Source organism: Balaenoptera acutorostrata, chromosome 20 (assembly GCF_949987535.1).
Source record: "Balaenoptera acutorostrata chromosome 20, mBalAcu1.1, whole genome shotgun sequence".
Lineage (NCBI taxonomy): Eukaryota > Metazoa > Chordata > Mammalia > Artiodactyla > Balaenopteridae > Balaenoptera > Balaenoptera acutorostrata.
In genome coordinates this window covers 51,560,115-51,572,969 of record NC_080083.1, presented here as the reverse complement: position 1 = coordinate 51,572,969, position 12,855 = coordinate 51,560,115, and the positions used below count along the sequence as shown (strand labels likewise).

The 12,855-nt window shown below is 44.5% G+C and overlaps 1 protein-coding gene across 6 annotated transcripts in view; it reads right to left on the bottom strand.

The window, feature by feature from the left end:
• The window catches only part of CCDC57 (coiled-coil domain containing 57), a 113,915-nt gene that overhangs the window by 28,115 nt on the left and 72,945 nt on the right, over positions 1-12,855 (bottom strand). For 5 of the 6 annotated variants that reach the window (XM_007185906.2, XM_057536815.1, XM_057536816.1 and 2 more), the window contains 3 exons: positions 11,191-11,291; positions 4,528-4,647; positions 3,880-4,096 (listed from right to left, as the gene is read on the bottom strand). In XM_007185906.2, the coding sequence (XP_007185968.1) occupies positions 3,880-4,096; positions 4,528-4,647; positions 11,191-11,291 (438 nt within the window). Of the gene's footprint in view, positions 1-3,879; positions 4,097-4,527; positions 4,648-11,190; positions 11,292-12,855 lie in introns of those variants that run through there. The other variant, XM_057536818.1, reaches the window with a different exon arrangement.

Here is a 12,855-nt window from a genome sequence, read left to right as displayed (position 1 = left end):
ACCTAGCCTGCTACATTAAGAGAAATGGAAGCCTGGGGTTTTATACTCGACTGAAGTGTATTTAAATGTGAGACAAAAATAAAAATACTCTCTCACATATAGGCCTCAAAAAGTTTCCCATATAAAAATTTGCTTTTAAAATTATCTTGGAAGAAGAAAAATATATCTAAGAGGCTACTATGAGAGATTTGGAAAACAAATAGGATAAATTATAAAGGACTTAGTCAAATTTACTTTTGTCTAAAAGACAATCACCCCTGGCCCAACAGCTAACACTTTAATTGATACCAATGGAAAAATCAGAAGAATACAGAGATTGATAAGTTTAAGAAATGGATGGGTAAAATGAAAATAAGCAGGGTCTTAATAATTGAGGAAGAATAAAAATAGAGACTGTAACTTAAAAACAGGCAGAAGGCAATGGAAATGTGATCTACCCAATGAGACTGGAGGAAATAAAAACTTTTAAAAGCACCTAAGTACAAAACACAATATGCTGTTGGAGGACAGCACTGATATAGGAGCATGGTAGTGGAAACATAGGAGACACTAAACAGAAACACAGGCTTTCAGACTCAGGGAAACAAAAAGCACGAGGGCGCTTTCTACAGGAGACGAGCAGGCGCCACCGGCAGAAGCAGGCACATCAGTAACTGCAGCTGGAGCAGAAATATACTCTCAGAAGAACTGACATCATGGTGATCTTATTCTCCAACCAAAATGTAAAAATATTAGAAATCACTAAAAGACAACTAAAAAAAGAAAAAAAAAATCTCATAACTCTGGAAACTTAAAAAAAAAAAGCCATTTAAGTTAAAGAAAAAAAGTAACATGAGTTGAATCATGAAGTAGCGTAACGGAATGACAAAGGGAAAATCGTATGTCGAGGTTTGTGGGGCTAAAGCAAAGCAGAGCTGGAGGAAAGTGCATTTATCAGGAAATAAGATGGACGCGTGGCCTGAAGAAGGCATCATCAAGTCAGCATTTCTCCCCTACTCTTCCTGTAAATCATCCCCCCAAAGAGAAAATTTTCAGGAAAACTAGAGATAAAATTCCAGATGGGAAGAATGGTGGTTCTGCCGAAGACGGTGGAAATGAGCAGGGGTGTGTGGAAGGACAGGCACGGTGGGAGGCCTCAGGAGGAGCCAGGAGGTGGGAGCAGAACCCCCTGGAGGCAGCGTGCCTGGGTGGGAGGGGAGAGAAGCTGGGCTTTGTGGAAACGGGCAGAGATAGGTCAAGGCCAGACTTAGTTAAAAACCACCAACAAAGCTGCTAGACTGGACAATGGCCCTGGCCTCATTTCCCTTAAAAGTTTCCTACAAATACCTGGTCAAGGAAAAATCACCTCTTTTAAAGACGAGGGGGAACAAAGGAACAAAAGTGCTACGAGAAAAAAGAAGGAAGGAAACCAGCAAAATGACAATGAACATTCACCAAAAACTTCCGACAGAGCCGATGAAAAATACAGCAAAACGTTCCTGAATTTAAAATGTACTGAAGCAGTAGCTTCTCAGATTAACGAGCTCAAGCAGGAGGTGTGAGGAGAACAGACCAGTCTGCATCTGAGGAGACTACTCGGAGGCCTCACAGGGGCGATGCTGCCGCCAGAGGGGACAGAATGCGGACCACTGGGAGGCTGCAGCTCCTTCCGAGGGCAGAGCCCAAGTTTAACAAATCCTGAGAAAAGCCACAACAGAGTTTTGGGGCTGGGCCTAAAGACTGTATGGGAAAAAAATAAATAAACAAATGAGAATTACCAGGAAAACTCTGAGAAAGAAGCATAATTGGAGATCCTAAGTCAGTAGACATTACAAGGGACCAGGAAGCAGTAACAATTCAAACAGCACCGCACGTGGACAGACCAAGACCAATAAACCAAGGCAGAGGTCCCTAACTCCCGGGCGGCTGACTGGTACCGATCCACGGCCCGTTGGGAACCAGGCCGCACAGCAGGAGGTGAGCGGGGGGCGAGCCAGCAAAGCTTCATCTGCCGCTCCCCATCGCTCGCATTACCGCCTGAGCCATCTGCACCCCTGCGCACCCCGTCTGTGGAAAGGCTGGGGACTGCCGAACCAAGGGACAGAACAAGAGCTCCAGACCCAGACTCAAGTACACACAGAACATCTAACATGATAGTGAAAGCGGGATTTCAAACAAGAGGGGAAATGTGAGTTATTCAATAACGGGTATGGGGAGGGAACTTCCCTGGTGGTCCAGCGGTTGAGAATCCGTCACACGATGCAGGGGATGCTGGTTCCATCCCTGGTTGGGGAACTAAGATCCCACATGTTGCGGGGCAACTAAGCCCAGGCGCTGCAATTACTGAGCCCATGTGCTCTGGAGCCCGTGTGCCACAACTAGAAAGAAGCCCACGCACCTCAACAAAGAGCCCGTGCGCCCCAACGAAAGGTTCTGCATGCCGCAACTAAGACCTGACGCAGCCAATAAATAAATAAAATAAATATTTAAAAAAAAAAACTGGTGTGGGGACATTTGGATTGACACCTGGGGTTAAAAAAAAGTTTGGTTCCTATTTCATAACCTACACAGTGATAAATTCCAAATGGATCCTGGATTTAAATATGAAAAAAGGAAACCATAACTGTATTAGAAGACATCATGGCAGAATAATCTTCAATCTTGGAGTGGAAAAAACCCAAGTATGGCACAAAACCCAGAAAGGATTAAAAAAAAGGATATTAATTAAATTACATAAAAATAAAAAACACGTGCATGAAAAAAACCACCATAGGCAAAGTCAAAAAACAAATGAAAAACTGTGGGAAAATATTTGCAATTCATATATCAGAAAAGGTCTGATTTCCATTATATATAATAAGCTCATACAAATCAATAAGAAAAAGATTATAAACCCAATATACAAATGGGCAGAGAACTGAAGAAAAGGAAACGGAAATGACTCAAACATGTGAAAAGATGCACAACCTCCTAACAGGAGAAATATGAATTAAAATGACACCTAACAGACTGGCAAAGATTATAGTTCGATGACACTGCTGGAGAGGGTCTGGGGAAAGACGCCCTCTCAGCCTTTGCTGGGTGGGTGTGAACTGGTACCATCTGATGGCGCCCAACTAACATCTTCCCAAACTGGACACGCACATACCTTTGGACAAAACAATACCCCCTCTGGGAATTTACATTTATGCTTTTATGCATGCACTACAGCATGTACAAGGTAATTCACTGTAACGTTATTTGTGACGGCAAAAGATCGGAAATAACCTAAAATGCCCATTGGCACATTGGGCACAGCAGGAGTCATTCATGCATTGAGGCTGAGAGCCGAGAATGAGGGCGCTTGCTGTGAGCTGATCCGGAAGGGGCTCCAAGTTCATTCCCCCAACCCCGGTCTTCAAACAGCCTCCCCTCCGCCCACCCTGCTTACTACATCTTGGTCTCACGCAGTTCCCCCAAAGGTGGCCCTTCAAATGAACTTTCCTGAGAACCTCACAGTGAGCGAGTTTTCCGGGGGCGGAGGACATGCACTTCGTGGGCTGCCCTGGCCTTGTGAGGCTGAGCAGAACACAGAACACCCGCCTGCCCCAGACTCACAGACTGACCACAGTGCCCCCACCCTTGTGGAGTGACGGTCCTCGTGACCTGTGGGCTCTACTCTGGGTAGACATGGTGACGTGGTCAGCTGGACGCGGGGCTGGGAGACACCCTCTGTCCCTGGGGGACGCTCAGGCACCAAATCAGAGGACAGGACTGCAGAATCTACAGATTCCGCAACCACAGCAGGAAGAACGCCGTGCTCACTCTGTGTGTCAGCCTGCGAGTGGCCACCACAGCTGTCCTCATGGCCAGCACCCAGACCGATGGGGCAATGGCCTTGGGATGTAGGTCTTCACCTACCTGGAGGCGAGTCGTCCTGGGAGGTGAGGCCAGAAGGGCTGGATCCCAGGTCCAGTAACTTCCATGTGTCCTGGAGGGAACAGCTGGCAGGTGAAGAGGACCTTTGGGTGTGGTGGCCATTTTCCTCCTGGAATTCTTGAGCCAGGCGTGGCTTTGGGGACTGGTTTTCTTTCTGAGGAGCTGATCTGCAAGTCACTGTGGAGATTCTGTGTTGCCTCTGTGAAAGACAGAAAAGAGAATTATCCTTGAAAGCCACCCTCTCTCCCTGCCCTCCTGGGGTGATAAGACAGTGGACGGGGCCCGAGGAGGGGCTCTGGACATTTAAACATGAAACACGGGGAATTCCCTGGCGAACCAGTGGTTAGGACTCTGTGCTTTCACTGCCGAGGGCCCGGGTTCAATCGGGTTCAACCCCTGGTCGGGGAACTAAGATTCCACAAGCTGCGTGGTGCAGCCAAAAAAAAAAACATGAAACACAATCCCGAGGGAGGCGAGGGAGGTGGGACTGGGGACCAGGGCCAATGCCCTGAGGTGAAGCCCTGTCACTCTGGGCAGCGGCCACCCTCTCTGACACCAAGTGCTCCGGTTCCACGTGCTTCCTGGGCCGGGATGTGGCATGAAGACCCGGCCCTGGTGGATCCTGCGTACCAGCCCTGGCCCCGCTGTGCAGCCTGGCTCAGCATCCCTTCTGCAGACTGTCTGTGCCAAGCGGGCTTGGCTCTTTCCTGAGCGTTCGGAGAAACATTCTTTCTTGGCATTCTTAGAGTCCTGTCGTGGAAATTTAAATAAAAGAAATTCAGTGTTCGTGGGTCATTTATGGGGTACCTTACTGAGTTTTCCCTCAAGATTAGGGAGAAACGCTCTCCCCAGATTTCTGATATGAGGGACTTACTCGGCTCTGTGACAAGCCAAAGTGGGGAACCTGCTTGGGTTCACCGGCCAGGACGAATTTAACAGGCCTCATCATGGCAATCTGAGTACCTCCCTGCCCTCGAGGGCAACCAAGCAGCTGAGAGTCACACAACCTTCCTGGGGTGCCCAGGGAGGGCACCCTGGGCCCTGCCAGGCACACGAGGGGCCCTGCAGCTCTTGTGTGTGACACATCTTCAGTGCATAACTGAGGCCACTCTGGCCCCCTGCAGCCTAAACACTGACATCTTCCCTCTGAGCGGAAGCCTGTGGAAAAGCAGTCAGGAGGGGGCACCGAGGAGAACCGAAGCCCTGCACTGTGCAGAGCCCTGCACAGAGGGCCACCCGCTGCTGCCGCTTCTCTGGCTCAAGTTTAATTAAGTTTTGAATTTTCAGCCAAGTAATGCACTCATACATTTTTGTTTTAACTTTCAGTGCCTGTGTGGCAGTGACAATGACAATCTTCTCATGTTTGTTGACTGACTCAATGAGTTTCTTCCTCAATGGCTTCTGACAGTATCCTTTGCTTATTTTTCTACTGGTTATCCGTCTTTTTCTTCTTGATCTATAGGCGTTCTTTTATGTATGTTCTTCCTGTTTCTTCCTATGTATCACCATTTACTACTGGAAATAAAGAGGAACCAAAAAGGGGGCGCCATGGAGTCTTCTTTTCTTGAGTTTTCAGATGAGTTATTTCACTGGATATAATGAATACATGATAGTTTTGTAGTTTGAAAGTGATTGATAAAGTTTAATAAATTATTTAATATACTAGAAAGAAGTGGAGGTCTAGGTGACAATATATGTGTTTTACCACAACAGGTAACAGGCACATTTATTTGACGATTTGGGAGAGATTTCTTCTAATAACACACATTTAGAAGTTTAAGCAATTAATGCAGATGACTTGAAAGTTATTGGTCTTCCCTGGTGGCACGGTGGTTAAGAATCCGCCTGCCAATGCAAGGGACACGGGTTCGAGCTCTGGGCCGGGAAGATCCCACATGTCGCGGAGCAACTAAGCCCGTGGGCTACAACTACTGAGCCTGTGCTCTAGAGCCCACGAGCCACAACTACTGAAGCCCACGTGCCTAGAGCCCGTGCTCCGCAACAAGAGAAGCCACCGCGATGAGCAGCCTGCGCACCACAATGAAGAGCAGCCCCCGCTCGCTGCAACTAGAGAAAGCCCGCGTGCGGCAATGAAGACCCAGAGCAGCCAAAAACAAATAAATAAATAAATATATTAAAAAAAAAAAAGAAAGTTATGAGCAGCTCAGAGAGACAGCCCCTTTGATGCTTTAACACCACTTCCCACAGGCGGTGAAGCGGGAAGGACTCTAAGTTATCTGTGTGCATGTGTGCACATGCACACATGTGAGAGGGGTCTGGAACAAAGCCTACCAGGTTCCAGCAGGCCCATGCATTTGAGGCCCAAGCCATGGCGCCTGGGGCTCAACTGATCCTTCATTTCTTCTTTCTGGGTTCTTTCCTTCTCCCTAAATACGTCCTCCACAGGCTCCTCTCAGGGGAGGGGTCTGTTGGTTGAAAGCACTGTGGTTCCTGGGCCCCTCGCAGGGTCAGCCCTTCTCGGTTTCTCAGGCCAGTGTCTCCTGGTCTGGCACACAGACCTCCACAGGCCTCTCTCTCCCCAAGTCCCACTCCTGGCTGAGCTCGTGCTGTCCTGTGGCTCAGACTCCTGCCCTTTGCTGAAGACTCCCATCCGGCTTCTCCCTCAAACTCCACATCTAGATGTGCAAGCTCAGACCGGATGTCGGCATGGCAATGGGGAACAGGCATCTCAAATCTAAGCCCGGCCATCGAGTCTCCATGCCCATCCAGCTGCCCAGGCCTCAAACCCTTTAGGGAATCCTGGCTCCCAATGTCTCCAGATCTGATGCTTTTCCTCAGTGCCCTCCCAACCCCCCGCCCATCCTGATCCAGTCCCCACCCAGCCTCACTCCTCCTCACCAGCCCCTGCTCCCACCCTCACCCACCTGTGCCTCTCACCCAGGATGGAGCTTGTCACTAAGAGCGAACTTAGAACTCGTGTCACCTCATGGCATAACAGACCGTCCATCTCTTACCTGACTCTCTATTAACTTACTTTAAATAAACTGAAAAGACAAACTACACACTGGGAGACTATATTTGCAAATCATCCAACAGATAAGGATTAGTATACAGACTTTATAAAACTCCCATATCCTTTAAAGAAACTGAACATTAGTAATTTAAAACAACACACAGACACACATGCACAGCTATAAGGCACATGTGATACATTTCATCAAATAAACAAACTGGCAGAAGTTTCCAGTTGTATTGAAACTCTTGTGAAGAACAGAAAAGTAAGAATGTTCCCCAAGGCAGAAACACAGGCTAAACCCCAGCCAAGACCAGCGTGCACAACTACTCAGAGTGTGACTTGGCGGGAGGACAGTCAACGTCCAACCAGCCAGGAATGGGGTCTCCACACGTGGTTGTCAGGGTAGAGTCAGAAGCAGCACTAGACAGAATTCAACACCTACTCTGAGTAAAACTCAGGAAAGTAGGAGGAGAAAGAACTCCTCTAGGAGTTCCCTGGTGGTCTAGTGGTTTGGATTCGGTGCTTTCACTGCCTGTGGCCTGGGTTCAATACCTGGTCAGGGAACTGAGATCCCACGAGCCACGCAATGTGGCCAAACAAACAAACTTATCTAAACTGATGAAGAGTCTGTATTAGGTCAAATTATATGAAATTGCTGGTATCTGACCACTTTTGACCTATAAAATGGCAATTTTGCATGGTTCAACATAATACTAAAGCCTACAGCAAACATACTACCTGAAGATAAAAAATGGGAAACGCATTCTCTCTAAACCAGGACGAATGTGTGGGTGCCAGCCACTCAGTTTTCCTCCACGCTGTGTGGGGTCCTGCCCAGGACAGTGGGGTGAGAAAAGATGAATGGTGTGAGGCCAGCAAAGGAAGCAGTCCAGTCCTTACCCCAGACGCTACGTCCATCAACACACAAAAGCAAAGAGAAATACTGACACACGTGTTGGCATCAATCAGTTCAGAAGAGTTAATAGATACAAAATCATTTTACAAAAGTCAACTCTGTTCCAAATGACCAGCAACAGTAGGAAAGTGTAAGTTTAAAGGGATGTTGAAGAGAAACAGACTGGTACAGCTATTAGACAGACTATCATTCATCAATAAAAAGATGAGCTCTCAAGCCACGAAGAGACATGGAGGAACCTTACACGCATGTTGCTAAGTGAAGGACGCCCATCTGACAAGGCTACTTGTTGTTTGATTCCAACTCTGTGACATCCTGGAAAAGGCAAAACCATGAACACAGGAACAAGATGAGTGGTTGCCAGGGGTTGAGGGTGATGAATAGTGGAGCACAGAGGAGTTTTAGGGCCGTGAAACTACTCTGCGTGATGCTATAATGATGAGCACGTGTCATTATACACTAGTCCAAACCCGTAGAAAGTATGCCCAGAGTGGCCCCTGATGTAAACTGTGGACTGTGGTGATGATGTGTCAGGACAGGCTCATTGATTCTAACAAATTAACCACTTTGTTGGGGGTTGCTGATGACACGGGAGGCTGTGCATGTGTGGGGGCAGGAGGTACACGGGAACTCTCTATACTTTCTGCTCAATTTTGCTGTGAATCTGAAACTGCTCTGAAAAATGAAGCCTATTTATTAAAAAAATTTTGATAGCAACAAAAGCAGATGACTATATTTTGTTGACCTCTGAAATACCTATATGTGACACACTGTAAAGGATCTTTGTGCATTGTCTGAAGGTATAGGCCAGTATAACAACTTGACAGTGTCATTCAACAATATCTAAGGAAGATAAAATGTACACAGCCTAGAACACAGCAATTCTGATCCTAGGTCCATGCCCGAGAAACTTCTGCACATGAGGACATCTGTAACAATGTTCACACCAAAGAAATGGTAACTGACCCTAAATGCCCATCAATAGAAGAATGGATAAGTAAATGTTCGTGTATTCACAAAATAGAAAGAAAATACACCAACTTGTGTCTAGACCTGGGGTCGGCAAAGCACAACTTGTAGACCAAATCCTGCCCACCACATTTTTTGGTACAGTCTATGAGCTAAAAATAGTTTTTACATTTTTAAATAGTTGAAAAAAATCAAAAAAGAAGAAAAATATTTCATGACATGAAAATTATGAAATTAAAGTTACAAGGTCCATAAAGTTTTACTGGAGCACATCCATGCCCACCTGTTTACATATCTACTGTGCTGGCATTCAGGACAAATGCAGAGTTGAGAAGTTGCAACAGAGACTCTGGGCCTTACAGGCCAGAATATTCACTATTTGGTCCTTTACAGAAAAGGTTTGCCAATTCCTGAACTAGAGCTACATGTACCAACATATACACAGTTGACCCTTGAACAACACGTGTTTGAACAGGGTGGGTCCCCTTATATGCAGAGTTTTTTCAATAAATATGCAGTACAGGACTACATGATCCATAGTTGGTTGAATCCACGGATTCAGAACCACGGATACAGAGGGACGACTGTAAAGTTAAACGTGGATTTTCGACCACTGGTGGGGGGTCCGTGCCCCTAACCCCCACGATGTTCAAGGGTCAACTGTGTACATCAGAAACACAGTGCTGAATGAGAGCATGTGTACAGAACGATGTACACACAGCTGGCTGTGATTTACACAGATTCTTCAAATATCTGCTGAGAGAGAGAAACACCAGACTCGGGAAAGTCTGAAAGGACCATGGATATTGGGGGCAGAACACTCAAAGGGGTTTTAACTTACAACATTTTGCTTATTAAGTTGGATGGTGTACACACAGGTTTCATTATATTAGTCTTTTTATCTTAGAAGTCTAAAAATACTTAAAATAAAAATAAATACATAAATAACAATATCCACCCAACAGAGAATAAATGGGAAAGAACAACCAAGAAAATTTTGTAAAGGAACAGAAACAAGGGCAAGCTGTTATATGTATTTGTAACTTATTAAAATATTACGAAGCTACGGTATTCAGAGCAGGACAGCACCCGCTCAGGAGCAGACAGTTCACTGGAACTGTACAGAAAGTAAATGCAGAACCCGAACCTAACAATGCTGCAGCATCAGGCCCATCGCCTACAAAGCAAGGGCCTAACTTCTCAAAAATGCCAATGTTGTGAAAGACAAAGAAGGGCTGAGAAGTCGTCCAGGCTGAAGGAGACATGTGCACATACACGTGTGGGCTGGATGCCACACAGGTCCTGGACGGCCTGCTTGGTGGAGGAGGATGGCTGAAAAGAGGTGACTGGCAAAATCTGAACATAGAATATGTATTAAATTCTAGGACTGCATTAATGTTATGTTTCCTGATTTTGATAATTTATATTTTACTGCAGCTATATATGTCAGGAAGTGTCCTTGTATTCTGACATACAGGGGCTTGATGTCTACAACTTAGATAGATCTACCTATTTCTCTAAAATGTGGAGGAAGCAGAGGGAGGGAAGAGAAAGAATGATAAAGCAAATGTAGCAAAAAGTTAACAATTGGTTAATCTAAGTGAAGGGTATACGTGCTATTCTTGCAACTTTGTGTAAATTTGAAGTTATTTCAAAATAAAAAATTAAACACAAACATAAGCAAGAGTATAGATTTTTAGTACATGATAAAAATGTCAATTCAAAATCAGTGAGAAAAAGGAGGATAATTACTTACAGGGTACTATGACAATTAGTAAAATAGAACAACTAGAGAAACAGATGAATATTTACCTAAACTCAAAATACAGAAAAAACCTCTAAGCCAGAAAACAGTGAAATAAACCTTTAAAGTAGACTGACAGGGTTCATTAGATGAAAAAAAAGTTATCTGTGGATTTTTAAAAAAAAGAAAAATTAAAAGGCAAATGGCAAGTTTGAGAAACATGTGTAACAGAGAAGGAGCAATTTCCTTAACACATAAAGAACCCCTACAAACTAACAAGAAAAATACAAACACAAAAGTAGGAAAATTAGCTAAAAACATGCATAAATAACCCACAAAAGAAGAAATATAAATGGCTGATAAATAGATTAAAAATTTTAACATTGCTTGGAATATAAGACATTTTTAAAAGACGCATTTTTAAAACTATTATGTTGGTAAAGATTTAGAAAATAATACCTAGGTAGGTAAAGCTATATAATAAAACATACATAGATTATACTTTGTAATTTTGAAAAATAGCAGGAAACACACTGATATGTTACTGGTAACTATGTTGAAATGCTAAAAGTTGGAAACTTTTAAAATTGTGTTTACTGTATTTTGAAGTTTCTGTTATGAAATGAAGTATTTAAGCAATCAGTAAAAAGTTATTAAAAATAAGCTTCTTACGTAAAGGAGTGTTACCTGAGTTGTGAGACGGGGTTGCAACGGTCCCAAGCGTGCATCAGGTGCCTCACCTGAGCCCTGGGCCTCAGGGGTAGGAACGGGGTGATGAGGCGGCTTCCCTATAAATGAGATGAGGGAAATGGTTTGTCCTCTGTGTGCACATCACTTGGGTTTCTCTCGTGCTAAATACAAATACTCAAGAAGAACAGTATGTACCTCTTCAAAACCAAAGTCACTTCTCTTTCAAGAGAACTTGGGGGGTGGACACCTGTGACTTGTACAACACACACCAGCATTTCAGCGACTCCAGAACACACAGAAGCCTTCCACAGCGGCACATACCCCTTATGCAGCTTCTCAAAGTGGCAGTCACGAGCCATCCATTAAGAGACCCAAAGACATACCCTCTCCGCAGCAGAGAAAAATAAGAAGCAAAAGTTTAAGTATATACACTTGAGGATTATTCTTGTGATCAATGCTTCAGCAGTCTTCTTTGAAAATAGGCATAAACATCTTAGATTAACTTTATCTAAAACTTTTTTTTGTGGGGTGGGGGGGACTAACTTTGTTTTGCATGACACAGAAACAACCAACTGTAACTTCTCAGTTGCACTGTTCTTGCTATGAACTCTCATCAGATCTTTCACTTTTGAAAATTATTAGTAAGTTAACCATGGCCATGTTAAGTCTTTGTCATCTCCGTGGACAAAAAAAATGTTGTCTGCCATTTCAATAAACAAAGAATGTTGCCTGCCACCAAGGTATCAGCCACTGCAGCCACCCCAACTGTGCACCCTGAGGGGATTTGGGACGGAGAAAAACTGGATACTGTCCTTACATAGTTAAGATGCATATCAAAGGAATGATTTCAGTGGGCCCAAGGTCTTGCATCTTCCCATACGTAGAAAGGCACTAACATCCTCGAGATGTTTGCTTTTTGTGATTAGCAGTGATCTTTTGATGTCTGGCTACATATATATTGTTTCAGCAAAAAGTCCTACATATTCTGTCTCCTCCCTGACCTCTTTGGAACAGTCTCTCAGAGCCATCTGACAGGCTACCTTCCTGGACTACAGTCCTCAGTGATGTTCTTGAATAAAACATAATTCTCAACTTTTAGGTTGTGCATTTTTTCTTCAGCGAACATCTACAAAGAGTTTGTTTACTTTAATGGAAAAAAAAATAAAAGAAAGAAAGAGAAGAAGAAGGAGTGAAAGTTTTACAGTCAGGTCAGCACAGTGGGAAAAGACTGTGCTACAGGCATTGCTTAGACCACCGTGAGGCCATCCCAGTGGACTGACTCAGGATTTCCAGAACTCTAGTCAAGAAGCAGATGGACCGTTGAGACCTCGGAACCAAGACTGAGAGGAACAAGGATTAACCACCTAGGATTGAAGGAACCAATGAGGGATGATGCAGCTGTTGTTGGGAACACTATAGATGTGATTTTAATGTTCTCCTTTCTAGATATGCAAGGTTTTTCCCCTTAAGCTGTCTGTAGTCCATACACATTTAGTGGTCTCTGGTTCTGTAAACTGAAATGAAACATTTCTAAGTGGTATCTTGTTCTCCCTGCCTGAGTCCTCCAGAACTCAGAAACTCCTGTTGAGTATTCTTACTTGCTTGGCAATATCGTAATCTGCATAGGTTCAAAGAGAATCTGTCCTTGTTTTTACCAGGTTT